At 35.2% G+C, this 21244-nt stretch overlaps 1 protein-coding gene across 3 annotated transcripts in view; it reads left to right on the forward strand.

Moving 5' to 3' along the window:
- The window catches only part of DYNC2H1 (dynein cytoplasmic 2 heavy chain 1), a 180513-nt gene that overhangs the window by 51992 nt on the left and 107277 nt on the right, over positions 1–21244 (forward strand). For all 3 annotated transcript variants that reach the window (XM_026843929.1, XM_026843951.1, XM_026843940.1), the window contains exons 51-64: positions 642–755; positions 1537–1679; positions 4528–4609; positions 5897–6051; positions 7058–7195; positions 9534–9647; positions 10862–11022; positions 11187–11310; positions 12047–12168; positions 12857–12943; positions 14253–14379; positions 16088–16229; positions 16752–16861; positions 20560–20658. In XM_026843929.1, coding sequence (XP_026699730.1) covers positions 642–755; positions 1537–1679; positions 4528–4609; positions 5897–6051; positions 7058–7195; positions 9534–9647; positions 10862–11022; positions 11187–11310; positions 12047–12168; positions 12857–12943; positions 14253–14379; positions 16088–16229; positions 16752–16861; positions 20560–20658 — 1718 coding nt within the window. The remainder of the gene's footprint in view (positions 1–641; positions 756–1536; positions 1680–4527; positions 4610–5896; positions 6052–7057; positions 7196–9533; positions 9648–10861; positions 11023–11186; positions 11311–12046; positions 12169–12856; positions 12944–14252; positions 14380–16087; positions 16230–16751; positions 16862–20559; positions 20659–21244) is intronic.

Raw genomic sequence — 21244 nt, forward strand, 5'->3', positions numbered from 1 at the left:
ACTTAACTAAATGTTTTTTGGAACTTGTGGTAGTTCAGTAGTACGAGAGTAGAATGGATCGATAAGAGAACCAGATTTTCCTGTCTCCCAGGTGCCAATCCAAAACCCTTCCAGTATCAGATTCTCATCATCCAGTGTTAAACCTCTATATCTGAGGACCTAGATAACTACTGTCTTTCATGTTTCTGTTTTCTGGTGTATGATGAATTCTGGTTTGATTTGTTTTGTATGCAGTATTGGATCACACTATCTTTGGATAGATTTGAATGATTTTTTTGAAGTTTTTTTCAGTAATATAGACAAAGTAGGCTGTTTAAATGGAATCACTATAATTTGGTTTGTTGTTTTCATGATATCAGGAAAAGAATGATGAAGTATGTGAGATGATACTCATGAAAGTATAGAGGTGAATATCGCTGTATTCAAATTTTCTATACAGAGGATTAAAGGGAATCCTTCAGAGGAATTTAATTAATCTCGAGTTGACATAGCGCTTAGGGATATGAGAACGGCCAGTGTTAGGTTAATGGTTGGACTAGATGATCTTCAGGGTCTTTTCCAACCTAAATGATTCTGTGATTCTGTAATTTGAAGAATTATGTTATATTTGATCTGACATTTTAAATTAATTCTTGAAATAGGAGAAGTTCCTGGGCTATATAAAATAGAAGAATTAGAACCACTGCTATCTCCTCTGAAAGATCAAGCTTCACAAGATGGATTTACAGGACCAATTTTCAACTATTTCACATACCGTATGTGAACAGAATTATAATTATTACAAAGTTACAAAAGTGGTATAATACTGGATACATAATTTCTAACATGGTACTTGTTTTATCTGCATTTTTGACTTTCAGTTATTAAAAATCAGTCAGGAATAATGATTACGCTGTGATATTTGAGGGCACAGAACTCTTATCCTAAAAATAATTCTTCTATCTGAAATTCTGTATTCATGAATGTTCTACAACTATCCCCGTTATTTTCTGGTTTGTTTAGCTTACATATCTAGTAGCACAGTTGTCTTCTATTTGTCAATTATACCTACAAATCACTTTGGATTCTGAGTAATCATAAGCAAGTTTACTGATAAGTTTCTTAATTATTTGTTTCTTCCATGGACCAAGCAGAAGATTAAACAGTTTACAAATAAATAGAGGACTGTGACTGAAAGAATATGGATATTGGCAGTCATACTCAAGGGCACTGGAACTACTTCTAATTGGTTCTGTTGGTCTATATTCCTTGGAACGAGAACTAGTGGTATCTATGTATACCCTGTCAACTCTTCTAAATTAAAAAAATACACTGTAATATACATAACAAGAATCTGTGATACTAAATTAATTTAAGTTCTGTTTATAAACATTCCTTCCCTAGTGTGATGTGGTGTAATAGTATCTTTTTTTTTTTTTCAGAAATTACCCTGTATAAGTATTTTAAGGACAGGAAATATGTTGTATTTGCAATAGATGTACCATCATATAATTAGATTGTTACGTACTACATATTTAATATGTTGCATTTTCTTAGGGATCCAACAAAATCTACATGTTGTCTTGATCATGGATTCTACCAATTTAAATTTCACAATAAACTGTGAAAGTAATCCAGCACTGTACAAGAAATGTCAGGTTCTGTGGATGGAAGCCTGGTCAGAAAATAGTATGAAAAAGGTAAATTGCATTAATTAAAAACTGTCACTTGTTTAAATTGACGTCTCCAAAACCAACTGAGCTTTGGTGAATAAGATCAAAGTATTTAAAGATGTGAAGGAATAGTTGTCATTGTGTTTATTTAATCCAGTTGTGCAGTCCTACAAAGACAGAAAATTCTGCAGAACAGTTAAGTAAAATTAACAACCAGTAACATTATGTTTTGTTCTCTCGGTGGACTGACAAACAAAATGCTGACTACAATGATTCTGATCAAACACAGCATTTAAGAACAAAATACAAAAGGACTGCAAGAAAAATGTTAAAGCCAACAATGCTGATGATGTCAAGCATAGTAGTAACAGCAGATAACTGCTTTAAAAATAGTTTTATTATGTGTATGTAGATCTACGACTGCACTGTAAACATGTTATTCTTGAATCTTTAAGTGTTTTGCTTGTTGGAACAGAGTCAGTGTGTTCTTTTTAGAATCAAAATCTGCTTATTTCGGGATGTTCACAGTGTAAGTTTGAGAAAAAAAAAAAAATTACTTCTATAATGTTAAGAGCTTGGCAAATTCAGTGCCCTGATAGGGGAAGGCTGCCACAGCTTCATGGCCCCAACTTGAACCAGGGGTGAAGCTGAGCATGTATTCCAAGTAGGCACACACATACATATACAACACATATATACATGTGATTGGCCACAACACAAAAAGAAACCCTCAGCACAAACACAAACAGCACCATTGGCATCGTCCTGTTTCCCTCCCTGAGTGATTACAACAAAGGTCTTTCAGTGGGAATTATCACAGAATTGTCTAGGTTGGAAAAGACCTTGAAGATCATCCAGAGCAACCACTGACCTAACACTGACCATTCTCAACTACACCAGATCCCTCAGTGCTATGTCAACCTGACTCTTAAACACCTCCAGGGATGGGGACTCCACCACCTCCCTGGGCAGCCCATTCCAACGCCTGACAACCCCTTCTGGAAAGAAATAATTCCTAATATCCAGTCTAAACCTTCCCTGGTGCAACTTGAGGCCATTACCTCTTGTTCTATCGCTTATTACTTGGTTAAAGAGACTCATCCCCAGCTCTCTGCACCCTCCTTTCAGGGAGCTGTAGAGGGAGATGAGGTCTCCCCTCAGCCTCCTCTTCTCCAGACTAAACCCCCCCAGTTCCCTCAGCCGCTCCCCGTACGACCTGTGCTCCAGACCCTGCACCAGCTCCGTTGCCCTTCTCTGGACACGCTCGAGTCATTCAATGTCCTTTTTGGAGTGAGGGGCCCAAAACTGAACACAGGAATCGAGGGGCGGCCTCACCAGTGCCGAGTACAGGGGTCAGATCCCTTCCCTGTCCCTGCTGGCCACGCTATTGCTGACACAAGCCAGGATGCCATTGGCCTTCTTGGCCCCCTGGGCACACTGCTGGCTCCTGTTCAGCCGGCTGTCAATCACCCCCCCAGGTCCCTCTCTGACTGGCAGCTCTCCAGCCACTCCTCCCCAAGCCTGTAGCGCTGCTGGGGGTTGTTGTGGCCCAAGAGCAGCCCCCAGCATTTCGCCTTTTTGAAACTCCTCCAGTTGGGCTCAGCCCATGGCTCCAGCCTGTCCAGGTCTCTCTGCAGAGCCTCCCTGCCCTCGAGCAGATCAACACTCCCACCCAACTGGTGTCATCTGCAAACTGACTGAGGGTGCACTTGATCCCATTGTCTAGATCATCAATAAAGATGTTATGTACATGTGCAGAATGTGGATTCCCCTACTAATGGTGCACAGACACACAGACTCCTCCAGTAATTGCCTCTGGATCTGCTGCTCTCCACAGCCACATAAATGTAGATGTGCACACACACAGACATATTCATCCAGGTCTCATTTGACTTCCAGACTCCACAGTCTCTCAGGCAGTTGGCCTGAACCTTCTAGTCCCTCTGGCAGCTAACTACTATGGGTGCCTTATCAACCCACAGTAAATCTTGTGGGATGTGAAATTCTCTTCCACTGCATCCCGTAGTGTGTCCCAAGACTCCTGTGCTGTAATCCCCTCAGTCTGGTCTGTAAGGTGATCTGGCCTCTCTCATTAACTCATCATGATGGATTTCACACCTGGACCATGGGGTTGGTCCATCTCCTGGGAGAGCCATTGTGGCAGGTGTTGCAGTGTCCCTCTCTGCCTGGGTTGCCGGGGCTCCTCCACCTGCCGTTGTGCCTCAGTTTCAGTGGTGATTTGTACTGCAAGTTCGTTTTGGTAAAAACGTTTGTGTCAGCTCTGTCCACAGCTAAAAAATGTTTTTCAGTGTATTTTTGCTTTCACTTTAGTACTTCAGTAGGGATTTTTCTTTTTTAAAGTGGAGTATTATTATTTAGTTGTATGCCTGAACCCTTGAATATACTTCATTTATTTTTATCATTGTGCCTTGTATACTTGATAACGTATGAAGGTAAGCCCGCTCTTAGACCATGAAAACGACTTCAAAGACTTAGACTTAGGCATTGCTTAATTCTGGTGTTGTATACGCAACAGCTATATTTAAGAATGTCAGATTTCCTGTTGAGTTGTATATCTTTTTACATCTTTGACATTTGTGCTATTATAAGAGTCCTCTGAGAATTAGTCGCTCTTTCTTAGAGCTAACAAAAACTCCTCTGCTTGAGCGAACACTAAGTTATCAGTAACAGGAAAAGGCAGAATTGATCTCTTTAATACTATGGATATTCTGTAAATATCTTATTCTGAATAAAGCTATCATATTCAGTCTTTTCAAATGAGAAAATAGACTGAAGGTTTGGGTTTTTTAAAAATTTAAATTGCAAAATTTAATTGTTCGTAATTTTCATACAAAAAATCATGTTCATTTTTTAGATACCTGAAATGCTTCTGTATGATTCAGATGAACAAGAAAAGGCTGGAAAAGCACATAAGGAACTTAAGAAAAAACATTCAGGTAATATTTAAATGGACCCACTAGTTACTATTAATTATTACTAAACACTTATTTAGTCCTGTGTTGGACACAGATAATAGCATAGATACTTTGTGTATGTTTTTGCCAGCACATTCATGGACTTCAGTATTCACATGGCAGGCACTTTGTGTAAGGGAACATTAGTCTGGAACATACATCCTGACTGATCAAACCCAGTCTCTTCTGTCATGAGCAAACACTGTGTATGTTGAATTTTATAAACTGATTAAGCTGCATCTTGTTTTCTTTTCTTCTGTGTCTTCCTTCTATGTGGATGTTATTTAACAACCTCAAAATTAGATACTTTGAGTTTTTCAGTCTATATGTTTTTATTATTCTTGACCTAGACCTGCTCATTTTACTTTAATAATTCTTCATCTGCAATAACTAATTTCTTGTAATGCCCCTTTTTCAAAATAATTTGTTTTTATACTAAAAATTCAAATTTAACCATTTTAAAAATAGGGTGTCAAACATAATCTAGGAGACTAGTGCCAGCACTCATTTTCATACTATTTATAGCCACTTTTATAAAGCATTAGTAGCACTTAGAAGTCATGGAGACAACAGAGTATAAAATGATAAGTGGTTCACTTGGGGTTTTCTATTGCTTTTTAATAGTCATTCCAGCCCATCAGAATAATGGCCAAATTTATGATTTAGTGTTCATGCTACCATCCATCTTTGTTCTTAATCATGGTACTTAATCTATGCTTCAGTACTTGTTAAGGGCGTTCTTTTATACATAGATAATGTCTTAGCATTTTTTTCTTCTGTAGGGTAATACTATTTATTTTACAGTATCTTTGGGCTTTTGGGAAACTGTTCAACAAACTGAACAATCTGTAGTGTCAGAAAAATCTTTTAGTCTACCTGTCATCAGAGACAAGGTAGAAGACAAAAACACATGGGCTTCCTTTCTAAAACTGTCCAAGTATTTTCAAATTAAATTTCTGTGGAAATAAAATTTCTTTTATGATTAGTCCCCAGTAATCTGCAATTATTTTTGCCTTCTTTTGCAACATCAATAAATTATTTTGCAGTTTTGAAACAATTTCAATGTGATTCTTTTGGAGGAATATGTATTTCAAAGGTACTTACATGTTGTTTCTCTGAGAATACATTGAAAAAAGTCTATTATTTGTGGTATTTTGAAAGTCTTTAATTCATATCTCAAAAAATGTATTCTGTTGCTCTTCCTTAGTTATTTTATAGTGAGATAAGAATGAGAATATTATTATCTGTGTAACAAATTATGTTATACAGGTGATTCTGATTTTCTGAAGTCATTTCTGGCAATCCATGAATCATGTAAAATACATGGAGCAACACCTAGTAGGTATATGACGTTCCTTCATGTATACAGCACCATCAATAACAGTAAAAGAAGAGAGCTAATAAAAAGGCAGAACCACTTGCAGGTATGTATTTAAAACATTTTAAACATGTGACTTCTCAAAATACTTTCACATTTGAAATGTCTTGTGTATTGACGGGCTATAGCTGATAACATGGTTGTGTGAGGTATTCTTGCTGGCACATGCTCGTGCTGTAGTTTCAGGAGAGGAATAGTATGAATCTTAATGCACGTCTCTGTTCAAATGCCTCAAAGAGTGAAGAGTGGTTTCTTGGTTTTGTTGATATTTTTCCTCAAGTATATGTCAGACAGGATATGTTTTCTTGGAAGAGTAAAAAGTACTTGAAAGCACTTTAAATTTTTTCACCCATATGTACTGAAATTGTGTTGCAAACAACCCATCATCTTTCCATCAATTTAAGTCCTGCCTCTGCTTGTATAATTTTCCCCATGTAGCTGCATATTCTATCCTTTATTTTATATCTCTGCAGCAACTTCCTACTTTGTATGATTCTTGCGTTTTTCTGATTCAACAAACTGTTATCTTTAACCTACTATCTGATTATCATAGAGTAAATAATTCAGAAAGTGTGAATAAAGAAAATACTTTAGTTGAGGCTTTCTTTTATATACATGTACACTTTAGAGAATGTACAAATATGCAGAAGTAGGATAATCTGTTTCAATTTAAATTTTGTAGATTTGCTTTTAGAGGAGATATAATTATATGGAGTTAACATCAGTTAACTGAAATGCTATTTAATTAATGAGGAGAAGATTATGTACTAGTTGCTGTTCCATTAAACGTTTGTTATTTTGAGAATTATGTTTTCAGCTTTTTGAGGTAGTAATAGATCTTACAGCAACACATCTAGAAGAGTCAAATCTCATTTTGGGGTTAAATAATACTAAGAAAATGTAAATAACATTGAAAAATGTGAACATAGATTAAAAATTTAAGAATATTACTCTATATCACTCTTAGTTTGTGCATACTATTTGTAACCAACCTTCATTTAAATCAATTTAAAATTCATAGCTAAATAACTGCTTCTCATAAACTTTTATAGGCAGGTGTTTCAAAGCTGAATGAAGCTAAAGCCTTGGTAGATGAACTGAACAGAAAAGCTGGAGAACAAAGCATTTTACTCAAGACAAAGCAAGATGAGGCTGATGCTGCCCTTCAGGAAATTACAGTTTCTATGCAGGTGTTGTATCACATCAAAAGTGAAAAAGAAAAATAGATGCTTTTCTATTTTTGGTCTCTGTAACTGCCTGTGTTTTGTGTTCTTTTCAAGGGTTACAAAACCTGATGCTTTTACAAGAATTTGCCTAAGGGAATGTATGAGCCCTGAGGCTTGAATAAAATTGCAGCAGGAAAGAGCATTATATAATTTAAATCATATTTGAACTGATAGAGTAGGAAGAGGTCAATGCAAGTTTTGCACCTGAATAGTGTTCACTGCTGTAGTTTAGTCTGAAATCTTTCCTAGAACTTCATAAATCCAGACTGATCCATTTTATAATGTTTGTTACAGATAGGAGCTTTAAACAAAATACGTATGAGTAACACCATTTTAAGTAAAAAATACCAGGAATTAAATTTGTGAACTATTAGAAAGTATGTATTTCATGAGGTCTGGTCCTCTGAAGTTAACTTCAAAGGAAGTTAAATAATATTTCTGTGTTCATCACTCCTTGAATTTTTATTCTTCAGCTCAGAGGTGGACCTTCTGTTCTTGGAGGAGGTAATTTTCTTTGGTAGTGTGTTCTCAGTTAAGTAAAATAACTGTGCAGAAAATAGATCTCTACATTGATGCTTCCAGAAATCATAAATATAGGATAAGCCATAATGAAGCTGCTGTCACAGCACTGATTGTTTTGTCACTGGTTTAGTATGATCTGTTTGAAACAAACTTAAATAAAGAAGCTTAATGATAAAAACATTCTGTGTATGCAGTAAAGTAGATGACTGCTCTTTCAAATAATTTGGTTCACAGTGCTTTAATGGTGCATTACTTCATATTTTCATAAATCTTCTTCTGTTGGCAATTAATACTTTCAGGCTCTGCCTTCTGTACATGAATTGGAATAATGATGGTTGTCTTGGTGTGTTCAGTACTGGCCTCAAAGAATTTATGACACCATTTTCCCTGATTTCTATTTGAAATCTGTGTCTGCTGTTGTCCAGTAGAGTTACAGGTTGTGTGAGTAGTGTATATTAAATTGTAGGACAAAATCAAAGAATAATCCAAAAGCAGTGAAACATGATGGGCACACTGACATCAGAAGAATTAAGGTGGAATTCTGATTATTTAGATTAGCATAAAGTATAGGTGCCCTCTAACATTTTAATGTCACTTCAAATGTTCTAGTTTATGTAAGAGACAGGGCTCTAATACATACAGACTCTTTTAATCTTCTTTCAGCACAAGGCTTTTGACCTACAACTGAATTTTAAGGATTTGTTATTCACAGCTAGTATTCAGTGCATGTACATTTGCATGAAATGTCTAATCTAGTTTTATGTAGCTAATGTTTTATGGATTTGAATATAATCTGCAATGATGTGCTGGTCTATAGCTTGGGTGAAGTGCTCAGAAAGATTATTATTAAGTTTCCTCTACTTATATATGTTACCTTCTGCCACAAGTTCAGCTCAGCTTGCCAATTGCTGGCTGTAATAATGTGCTATATACTGGAAAAACATAAAGTCTGGGCTTTGTTGTCTTCTATCTTTTAGGTGAACTGAGCCTAGAATATTAGTCTTTTATTTTATGCTTTTTATACATTTATCCTCCATTATTCATTTTGTAACTGGTATTGGTAGACCCTGATGTTTGGGGTTTTTTTTGTTAACTTCAGGTCCTTTTGTTGTAGTTTTATATACTAGCTATTTATTGTTGTACTGAAGTGCTTAGGAGTCTTGGAGATGGATGATAGCTCTTGTATGGTGGGTACAGTACAGATTCAGGAAAAAAAGAGATACAAACCCAAACAGGTATCCTTACAGACAGATGGGTGGAAATTTGCAAGTAAATAATGTATTAGTATTTTTAGGCTAATGGGCTGTAGTTTCAATACAACTGCTGCTTTTATGAACATTGTAGAAAAGGAGAATTTTAATGGTGTCGTGAAAGAAATAGAAATGTGAGCAGCTACAAAGACAATGGCAGAAAGATACTACTTTCAAATATAGTAAGAATGTTACAGAGACTGTCACTCTTATCCTTTTACAGGGGGACTGATATCTTGATAAGGAATGGAAAATCAAAGGCAAGGAGAAAAAAGATCATAATGAGCCTCAAAAAAAGAAGTACAGGTCTTATCTGTGCTAAAGAAAGGGAGACACAGTAAATGCAAAAGATGCTTATTCCATATAATGTGGTTCCCTAGTCAACCTGTTGAGTATGAAATAGTCTCAGATATTTTATTGTAATTGGTATTGTGCAAATTATATTATAATCAAGACTAAAAGAAATGAGACCTAAAGCATTAAAATTGTATAAATTTGAAAAGTAAAGTTTTGGTTTTTTTTTTTTACAGAGTGCTAGTGAGCAAAAAACAGAAATGGAAAAAATAAAACAACGGATAGCAGAAGAGGCTGCAGAAATAGAAGAAAGAAAAAGAAAAATTGAAGATGAACTAAAAGAAGTTCAGGTAAGAGCTGATAAGGAAAAGTAATATTTTGCAGTCATTTTATTTGATGTACTCAAGTCCTGCCATGGAGACTGGTTCTGTAAAATTTATCCCTGCATTTCTTAAATTTTGCTCTAAATTATATTGATATTAAAACTTCTATGGATTAGGAAACAGTATTCTCTTTGCCAGATTTAGACTGTCATTTTGACATATATGTTCCATTAGATCTTAATTACAGAAAGAATTTTCAGTAATCTTACCTCCAGTTTCTATTCTATGCTGCCATGGTGTACAGCTGAGTTCTAGAGATTTTATGGGGTGTTTTTAAGTTACTAATATCTCATATAGACAAATTACATTACTTTGCCTTGGTAAAGCGGGTAATATCATAGGGCTTGGTACTATCAGCTGAATGGAAGATAATTTCCAGTTATTACTAAATTCTGAAAATGATATATCCTAATGGTGCTATAACTGCTTGATCAGGAGACCTTTCAGATGTTAAGGATCAGGGTTTTTTTGGAGGTATGTATGTCCAGTCATTGTTTTTAGTCTCTATTTTTCATCCCATCCATTTTAAAATTGTACTAAAAAATAAGGGAAAAGTACAGCAACTTTTTTTTTTTTCTTTTAATATCATAGGTGCAAGGAATTATATTCTTGTGTTTAAAGTGGCATAGAATGACAGGATTAGGGAAAATCCCTTTCTGTGGTCTTTGATAAATATGAAGGATGTGCAGATCTTTAACTTTCTGGTTTTCTTATCACTTTGTTGCTTTGTTGAAAAGGGCAAAGGCTGTCTGGTTTTGACTACTGAAAATAGAAAGCTTTTGTGACCTGTACTATATATATTTACAATGATAACCTCAGGCAAGCCTATAAATATTAATTAGCATCATTATTAAAACATACCTGTATCACAATGAACTTTTAAACAATGAAAAGGCAAGCAAACATGACTGATAGTAATATTTATATAATGTTTATGAAGTACAGTGCTGAATGAAAATTTAGGGAAATTCAGGATTATAATATGCTGGTTTACATGGAAATATATTTACTAATAAACACATGGTAATTTTTTAATAACTTGTGCACATGAATATGCATCAATTGCAGTTGGTTAGGTAATAAAATATGTAAAAGACCAAGAAATTTTATGAAAAATGAAATGGCAAATGTTCAGTTTCTTGTATTCTCATCTCTTTTTTAATGTGTTTTTATGTTTTAAGCCACTGGTTAATGAAGCTAAATTAGCTGTTGGAAATATAAAGCCAGAGTCTTTATCAGAAATCCGGTCACTACGGATGCCCCCTGACATAATCAGAGACATACTAGAAGGAGTTTTGCGACTGATGGGGATTTTTGATACATCATGGGTGAGCATGAAGAGGTGAGGATTTTATTTAAGCTTTAAACTTAAACAGTAATACACAACATGAAATACTTTCTATTATATTCAGGTATAATGTGTGTACAGAATTCTTTGGTTTCATATGGAATTAACCTCTTTAACATTTGTTTCTTCTTTACTTAGTTATTTAATTCTTTTTACAGTTTCTTGGCCAAAAGAGGTGTGAGGGAGGACATAGCAACATTTGATGCCCGTAATATTCCAAAAGAAATACGGGAAAGTGTTGAAGAACTTCTTTCTAAAAACAGAACATCTTTTGATCCAAAGGTAATTCTGATTGCATTACATAAAATGAAAAAAAAGACAAGAAAAGACATTATTGTCTGGTTTGCCACCATAATTTTTGGAATGAACTTAGAGAAAAAGTAATTCTGCTTTCAGAATTTGGCAGTATAAAGACAACGAAAGGGTATCAGGGATTTCTCTGTTGTGTGCTGCTTCTAACAGAGAATTTTGTTGGTGACTGAGGAGAGGTGGGATGAGGTCATTACAAATTCAAGTCATCAGAGGTTTTTGTCATGGGTATAAGTTAGAACTCAGATGAAGGAATTGGATCCAACTCCTGGCCTCTTTGTAGAGTAAGTGTCTTAAGAGTACACTCATTTAAAATAAGGGGGACTAATGATGATTAAATGTATGGGTAATCTTTGAGAATTGATTTGGCAGTAGCTATAAAAAGGAATTCTAAAATACTAGTTCCTTATTTTTAAAAGGAAAGTTGTAGTTCCCTGAGAAGGAACACACTGATAAATTATGCATTAATTTAAAACTTGCTAACTTTAGTGAAGCTTCGTATTTGTAAAGATACGCGTTATTTTTTTTTACACAGGTTGATCACCTACAATATAATCTGTTGGTAACAATTTAAAAGATTAGTTCAGTAGAGGAGTTGGCTAATTGGCATATTTAATTTAATAACTCATAAATTTGTTGCAGTTATTTATCCTGTATTTATCTCACCTCCACTATACTTCAAGGACTTCCTTGTAACTTATTTTTTCAGAATGCTAAACGAGCCAGTGCTGCAGCTGCTCCATTAGCAGCTTGGGTGAATGCCAATGTCCAGTATTCCCATGTTCTGGAACGAATTCAGCCTTTGGAAAAAGAAAAGGCTGGCTTGGAAGCGTAAGTTAGATGCTGTTGCAAAATAAATGTTCTTAATTCCAATGGTGATAGATAAAAATAAAACCACCAAGGAGGAATTGATATTTATCAAAACCAAAAGATATAAGAAAATATACCTCACCTGTAAGTAATAAAATGTTCATGCCGAGACAGAAAAAGTAACTATACGAATTTTTTTTTTTTTCTGAAAGCTATACCCTGGATATTTTTTTGCAATCATAAGTTACCTGTCTCAGCTGAAATGTGTATGGGAGAAATGGACATCATAGATATGCTTAAAATGTACTCTGTCAGTGAACCCCATGCTATTTTATGAGATGTTGTAGTTCCTCTTTTTTCAGTGATGTACCAAGCATAATCAGTTTCTCAGGATCAAAAAGATATTATGCCATAGTCTTATTACCATCCATAACCTGAGGAATCTGTACTGATTGTTTTGCCAGGTCTTAAAATTGTGTATTGGAAGAATTTGTTCTGATCTTTAACAATAAATTTGAATGTTGTTTAGTTGCCATTTTTAAAGCTATGTGTTGAGAAGTAGTCAAAACTTTTACATGTGAAAATAAGTTTTTGTTAATATAAATCACAAGAACTGTCTCTGAAATATTTCTATGTAAATTACTTTCTGGTTACATTTACTCTTTTCCTTTGGTTCCATAGTTTTAAAATAAATGTTACATTTTTGTAGTAATCTCAAGAAAACTGAAGACAGAAAACAGAAGTTAGAAGATCTTTTGAACTCTGTTGGTCAAAAAGTATCAGAACTGAAAGATAAGTAAGTTGGGTTTGTTTATTTCAAGATGTAAATTAAAACATTGATGATTTTATGGTATGAAAAATTTATCTAACCAAATGTAACTCCCTACTCTGCAGGATATTACATCAGAAGTAGCGATAATTAGGCTACCTATATACTCAGTGGAGATAAATAAATACTGTTAGAATATACAGTTCATCTCACTGATCAGATGAAATGCTTCTTAGAAGTACCTGATTCATACTATTGAGTTGGAAACCTTCAGTGTATAGACATTGTAGATGTCAAAGATAAGCAGTATGTCTCTCACCTTTTAAATCTAAGAAAACTTTAATGTCTCCTTGGGACTTTAGTAACATTCCTATACAAGATTTCTACTGATCACAATTTGAATAGAGGATAACCTGCTTTTCTGACAGTTAGCTAGTTAGCGATTTTCTTCTTTCTTAGCATCTAATCAAGTCACAGTGTCATAAAAATTGCTGTGGTGAAGCTTTATACTTTCTGTAAATTCAGTTTATTACAAGTCTTTTAGATCAATATTTCTATTATGTAGTTAATATAGGAGGTACTTTACAACATTTACAACTGACATAAGTGCATATTACTAAAAGTCATCTTTTGTAGTCTGCAAAAAAAATAATAATTGGAGAATTCTTCTTGACATTCAGCTATAGAGTGATGTCTTACATTAACTAGATACTATATACTGTATGTTATAATTAAACATATTACTTTTAAAAGGTGGATTATTAAATGAATTATGTGATTAAATATTAATTAAGCTCATTAGATATTAAACATTACAAAATAATACCTAGACCTTGCCTGTTATTTGGAGTATGTTCTTACTTCATAGTAATTTACAAAATAGAGTACTGAGGATTAAACTGGGGTCATCTGTGTGAAGTAGCAATGAAGCCTGCAAAGGTTTCATAGATTAAATTTACCAGAAAGTCACAAATGTATCGTATGTCATTGAGCCTGCTCTTGTCCTTACTAGGCACAGAACAGAACTTAACACAATCACTAAAATCAAGTCAGGCTGTTTAAGTAGAAGAAGGAATAATTTTCAGACATTATATTCTAAATTGCAAGTGTATTTTTAAATCTTGCCTGTGCATCTATTTAAATTTTGTTAGTTAAAAGTCTAACAAGCTCACCTGCCAGTTAGAAGAAGAGATATAGAGAAGAATTGTAGTAGTGTTCTTCATGAATAATAAGGGAGGAATTAATTACAAATTCAGTCAGTTAAACTGCCTTGAAAGTAAATGTCTGTAACTTTAGTAGTTCATGATAGCAATTGCAAACAGTAGTTGTTTTACAGGTTCCAGAGTAGAACAACGGAAGCAGCAAAACTTGAAGCAGAACTAAGTAAAGCTCAGAAAACATTGAAAGCTGCAGAGGTACTGATAAATCAACTCGATAGGGAGCACAAAAGATGGAGCACCCAGGTTTGTGAAGATTTTCATAAATACATCTTAGAGCTGATAATTTCAAAATACAGTTTTTGCACTGTTTAGAGAATGTGAGTTATTGCCAATTTGCATGTCTCATTTATTGTTTTCTCATTAGAAATAAAAGCTTTTCTTCCTTCTGAAACTTCCTTTTACTTCACTGTGCAAGTTACCTATTCACGTAGCTACAGAATATATGAAAAAGCCCTTGTTTTTTAATATAAAACATACAATGTTCGTTGATGTTTTTCTATCACAATAATAATGTAATTGTTATGATGATGTCAGCGGTTGGACCCTCCAAGTTGAGATGCAACCAAAATGGAATGATTTTGGGAAAGCATTGAACAATTACAGTCTTAAAACATATCTCCTTTATGTCATCAATGTTGGAAATAAAAATGTAGACCCACCCAAAATGTTGGGTTGCTTTTGAAGTCTTCACTTATATGTATGAATCTTTCCTGCTTCTAAAGGTGGAAAAATGAACATACTTTATTTGCTCAAATGATATATTTGGGACAAATTGGCAAACCTTTGGATACACAGGCGCTTCTTCAGTCTGAAACAGAAAGGAAAATTTCAAGGTGTATACAAGCTGGAAATATCTGTCACCTCCAGAATGCAATACCAAACTTCCTTGGCTGTCTTAACATGGAAAAAATCTCCTTGCTGAGAGACATGGCCCTGTCTCTCCATTGACACTGGAAAAAGTCTAAACAATTAGACTAAATGCCTGCATTTTGAAGAACCAAAGTTAGGGTTAGATGAATCCTTGTAGACTGACCAGCATAGTGGAAGATTTTCCTCTGAAACTAGCTTTACAGCTATTCCATCTGCTATAGTAAGATTTGGTATATTTGAATCCCAGAGTTTAAACATTTCTAAAAGTGATTCCTCACAGTTTTGCACTCTGATGCATTATCCCTGTCTTTAGAAAGATCAACCTACAATGGCATGCTGTAGACCAAACTGGCAGATATATTAGTCAGGAACTCATCCAGTATTGAGGACGGTGAAAAAGCGGTATTCATCTTCCTTTAAAGTCAAGAGAAAGTAATAAAAAGTTGCATTTTTTGTTTCTGTATCAGCTTTTTTTTTTTTTTTTAATGTCAGTTTGATTAAAGTAAAAAAGTGAAAGTACTTTCAAACCAATTATGGCAGTCGTATTTTTTTTTGGTACACTGTATTTTTCTCCAAAATACTGGAACATTTCAAAGCAGAGGTGTAATGCAGACAAATTACTTGTAGATAAATGTATTTTATCATGTACGGCTGCAGTGAATCACATTTTTAAGCGTAATAGATACATATAATATTTAGTATCTGTATACATATTTTAAGTGGTAGTTACTAGCTAACTGTGACTAGGATCACATATTTCTTATTTTTCTTACTATAATACTATTTATCCAGTTGCTTACAAGTGACAAGGTGAACTCTGCTTATCATATTCATAGCCAGTTAGTTGCTAAATTCTCAGAAACATTTGTTCACACTCTAGCCCAGGGCTTTTCCCATACTTTCATGTGTATGTTGCTGTGGGTTAGCTCAGTATAGATAACTGAAATGCAAGGAGAGAGACTGTCTCAACTGTATTCTCAATGGTAGGCAAATATAGTTCCCACTTTTTAGTTACTGGTGAGAAATAATAACATAGTTTTTATTTGCAATACACCTAGACATTCTGTACTTTTTTTTAAAGGTGTTAGAGATAACAGATGAACTGGCAACATTGCCTAAAAGAGCTCAGTTAGCAGCTGCATTTATTACCTATCTTTCTGCTGCTCCTGAGGATCAGAGGAAAACCAGCTTGCAAGAGTGGACCAAATCAGCAGGCCTTGAAAGTAAGTGTGTGTGAGTAAGTAATTAGTCTTGATTGAGGCAGTGGGAAATGCAAGTTTGTTCTAATGAAAAGTCTCAATTGTCTTGGTGTTCAAAAATGTAAAGCGACAACATTTTCTTACTCAATAAGTACTTGTATATACAGACAGACTATTTCTTAGGATTATTCTATTAATTATTAAGATTATAAACGTTTATAAATTCTTAAGATTTAGCTCCATACTCCTTGCTTAAAAAGTTTACATGAATGAATGTATTCACATTAACTGTTGTAAATTTGTCAATGCATTCCAAATGCTTCTGCTTTTTCAGTAATCATTTTTATCTATGTGTGTTAATAACACCATTAAATATTTTTATAACATCATCTAGTTAATAAGTTCAAGCAATAAAATAAGAAATTTAAGGGAAATATACAGAGATGTACTGTGTTAGACAGGCTCCAGTGTATATAGAGTGGTAAATGCTTAAAAACTATGCAGACTACAAGTACTAGCACAAATTTGTGCTCTTTCATTTCTCAGAGTTCGATTTACGGCGGTTCCTGTGTACAGAAAGTGAGGAGTTAGTTTGGAAAAGTGAAGGTTTACCTTCAGATGACCTTTCCATAGAAAATGCTCTTGTCATCTTGCAGGTAAATTTGGTTTTTTGTCTTGTCTTTGAAGTATTTAAATTTCTACAAATGTCAGTAACATCATCTTTCTGGAATTTTGAACCATTTCATTTGTGTTATTAGCACCATAGAACATGCAGAGAAACAAATACTTATGTAACTCTGGGTATTCTGTAGCAAAAGAGATAAAAACCAGTTAAAGAAAATACATGTTTAGGGTTTTTTTGTTTTACAATTTTCTTCAAGATGTTGTTGTGGATGAAAAAATTAAGACCATAATGATTTAGCAGCAAATCAAGATTTATTATTGACTAGCAGCTCTTAATCATTAACCAATTTAAAGATTTACAAAATAAATCAGTAAAATATGTTCTAATTAAAATAGCAGCTTAACTACAAATTCAAATTGACAAGATTCACACCAACTTAGTATACAGTACCTTAAATCAACACGTCTATATATGTGCATTCACAAATGCAAGATGTACAAACACAGAGACAGACAAAAGTATTTGGATCCTGTGGTATAAGTATGTACCCACACTCATGAAAATAACTGTATACCCAAACACACCGGTAAGCAGAGAGAGAGTGGGTGAAAGAGAAGCTACCTCAAAATTAAAATTTCCCTCTTCTCGAGTTTAGAATAAACACTCAAAATGCATTGGCATTCCTCAACGGGTGATAACTGAGACTCGAGTGGGTTGATTTTGCCCTGGCCTCCCATGGGCTCTAATGGCAGATGGTATCTTAAGGACTTTGGTACCTGAGAGGCATCCCAGCTCAGGGGCCATGCTGGTCATAGCCCACTGTCAAAGGGTCTCATGGAGTCGCTGTTTACAGGGTCCAAGATAATTTGCTTTTGTCAGTTACTTTTCACTCCAGCCCAGCTCGAACAATGAAGTATTCTGGTGTCTTCCACCAGGTGCACAAGAACTTGATGGATATGCAATTCTGTTAATTGTTCTCAATTAATTTTTGTCTGGTATTTTCCAATCGGGCCCAGCTCGAATAATGTCCCAGGAAGGGGGTTGGAATCACACCAAACACAGATCAGTCCAGCAAGAGAGAAAGGGAGGAACTGCACCATCACACATGTGGAGCAGATAAAACCTTTTATCAGTCACAGAATCACACAGAATCGTCTAGGTTGGGAAAGACCTTGAAGATCATCCAGTCCAACCATTAACCTAACACTGACAGTTCCCATTTACACCAGATCCCTCAGTGCTATGTCAACCCTACTCTTAAACACCTCCAGGGATGGGGACTCCACCACCTCCCTGGGCAGCCCATTCCAGCACCTAACAACACCTTCTGGAAAGAAATGCTTCCTAATACCTAATATGGATTCAGACTTGAAGTGTGAATAATCATTAACACCAATACAATCAGTGGAAGATTATGTTCCATATATGTTCACTTTGACATATTATTTCTAATACTTTTTTTCTCAGAAAAAGGAAAAGGTTATATGCAGGTACTTTTCAAAACATCTAGATTTTAAACCCTCAGATTTCATCAGATTAGCTCTGCAAATCAGGATACAATTAAGGCTAGTAGCTAATAGTACTTGAGAAAAGAATGATAATATGCTTATAATAATGATTCAGGTTTATTGTACAGTTATATGTAGATATATAATATATAATAAATATACATATGGAATTGCACAATTCCATACATAATATTGTACTTAGAATGTAGTAATGTTTTAGATCTGCTACAAAGTAAAGATTTAATGCCATGAGGAGAATCTGCATTTGCTACAGATATTTTGCTAGAATGATTGATGATTCTCTCAAATCAGTTACAGCCTTTTCTTGAATTAAAATTTGTCTTGCTTTGTTATCTTGATATTAGATTTAGTTATTCCTTTCTCAGTTTGATTAAAAAGCTCCTCAATAAATGCCATATTGTGCTATTAAAGCTACTTATATGCTATAATCAAATCTTATTTTTATGGTTTTGCTTAGTTGAGTAGATTGAGCTCTTAAAAATCTCACTGCATGAAGCTTTTTCAAGCCCTCCTCTTTGTGTACAGTTTTTTCAGAATCCTTTAAAAACTGGAATCAGACATGGTATTTTACCAATGTCATCTACAGTACAGTTTTCAAATTTTTCTGCTTATCATCTTTTGATGCTTGGATATTGTCCTTGTTTCTCTGTCTTTCAGTTTGAGATCTGTGTAGTTACTCAGTTTGGAATAGTAGGACTCATAATGTAAAAAAAAAACCCCAAACCCTGAAAATATTCTTCTAGGAGACTGAACTAGAGAATTGCTGAAAATACGTGTTTAAACCCTCAGCAAGTTTACCAATGACACAAAACTGGGAGGAGTGGCTGATAAACCAGTGTCAAGCTACTGCCCAGAGGGTCCTCGACAGGCTGGAGAAATGGGCTGTCAGGAGCCTCATGAAGTTCATCAAGGGGAATTGCAAAGCCCTTCCCCCGGGAAAGAACAACCTCATGTACCAACATGCGCTGGAGGCCACCCGGCTGCAAAGCAGCTTTGCAGAAAATGACCTGGGAGTCCTGGTGAACACCAGGTTGTACATGGGCCCTTGCTGAAAAGAAAGCTAATGATATCCTAGGCTTTTTAGTTAAAGTATTGGCAGCAGGTCAAGGTGGGTGATCCTTCCACTCTGCTCAGCACTGGTGAGGTCACACATGGAGTGATGTGGCCAGTTCTGCGCTCCTCAGTACAAGAGACACATGGATGTACTTCAGAGAGTCCAGTGAAAAGCCACAAAGATGATGAAGGGTCTAGGGCATCTCTCCTATGAGGAGAGGCTGAGAGAGCTGGACTGTTCAGCCTAGAGAAGGGAAGGCTCAGGGGGATCTTATCAATGTCTGTAAATATCTGAAGGGAGGATGTAAAGAGGATGGAGCCAGGCTGTTTTCAGTGGTGCTCAGTGACAGGACCAGAGACAATGGGCACAAACTGAAATACAGGAGGCTCTGTCTGAACATCAAGAAACACTTTTTTACTGTGAGGATGACCAAGCACTGTCACAGGTTGCCCAGGGAAGTGGTGGAGTCTCCATCCTTGGAGATACTCAAAAGCCTGGGTCCTGGGCCATCAGCTATAAGTGGCCCTGCTCAAGCAGGGGTTTGGACAGGATGACCAGAGGTCCCTTCCAATCTCAACCATTCTGTGATTCTGTGAAATCTTAAATGCACTTATCAACTGTGAATAGGTCTCGCTTCACTTGCCCCACTTACTCTCATCTCTGTGGTTACTCTGTATTGTGACCATTCTCTAAATTCTAAGCACTTTCATAATTAGTTAATCAGTGGCAAGTCTCAACATCTAGAAAGCAATGTGTATAGCATAACATACCTTTATATAATACAGTAAAATAGTAAAGCTTTGCACAGGGAAGCACACATTAATTAAGATTTCATTAAAATGAAAACCTTCTGTCTTGTCAGTATACATGTTACTAGGCAGTATCACCAAAACATTCTACATTGTAGTGTTTGTAAGTCTGGGATCTGGATTTGTTTGTGATTATTAGTAAGAAATAAAATAAAAGTCATAAAACTTCTGTTAATGAAAAATATTTTAAAATTACTATACCATTAGTTTGGGGAAATAAAAAAAGAACTCCATTCAATTTTATTCTTATATATATATATTTACTGAAATATATTTTGTTTATATATATATATATATATATATATATTTTTTTTTTTTTTTTTTTTTTTTCCCATAGAGTAAGGTTTGCCCATTTTTGATAGACCCTTCTTTCCGGGCTACTGAATGGTTGAAGACACATTTGAAGGAATCACGTTTGGAAGTTATTAACCAACAGGTACAGTATTTACTCCTGGTCTTACAATGTTGTTCTGCTTGATCTCACTCTATTCCAGACTTTAGAGAGGAGTTCTTAAAGGATAGCAGCAGAAGTGAGTTTATATTCCATGGAGGATATAATTTCTCACAGAGTTCTAGGTTACAATGATTCTTACATGGCACTGAAAAATTGTTACTCAGGGAGGAGATCAGCGTATATAAAATTGGAGAGTCAGCATCTGGTATTACTTACATAAGTTTGCCCTCTCCAAGAATATCAGTATTTCATGCTGAGAGGGAAACAGTAAAAGATCTGTAAACAGAGAGGTCTTTTATATTCTTGGTTGAAGTTCACTGGATTTCAGGTGTATGTATACACTCCTTCCCTTATGATTTTTGTGTTGTATTATCTACATTGCAAATAGTAGGTTGGATTTCAGTTTGAGATTAAGGTACCTAAGATTAATTGTCTACATGTCGTTGCTTACAGGGGTGGCAAGGCTTGTCTCATTTGCACACACATAGCAGGCACCTAGTGGCATTCGTAAGTCACTTACTGAACCCCACCTAGCCTTAAGATACTGTTTCAACAGAATGTACGACTT

The sequence above is a fragment of the Athene cunicularia genome (genome assembly GCF_003259725.1).
Source record: "Athene cunicularia isolate RWA chromosome 1 unlocalized genomic scaffold, athCun1 chr1_part1, whole genome shotgun sequence".
NCBI classification, from domain to species: Eukaryota; Metazoa; Chordata; class Aves; order Strigiformes; family Strigidae; genus Athene; species Athene cunicularia.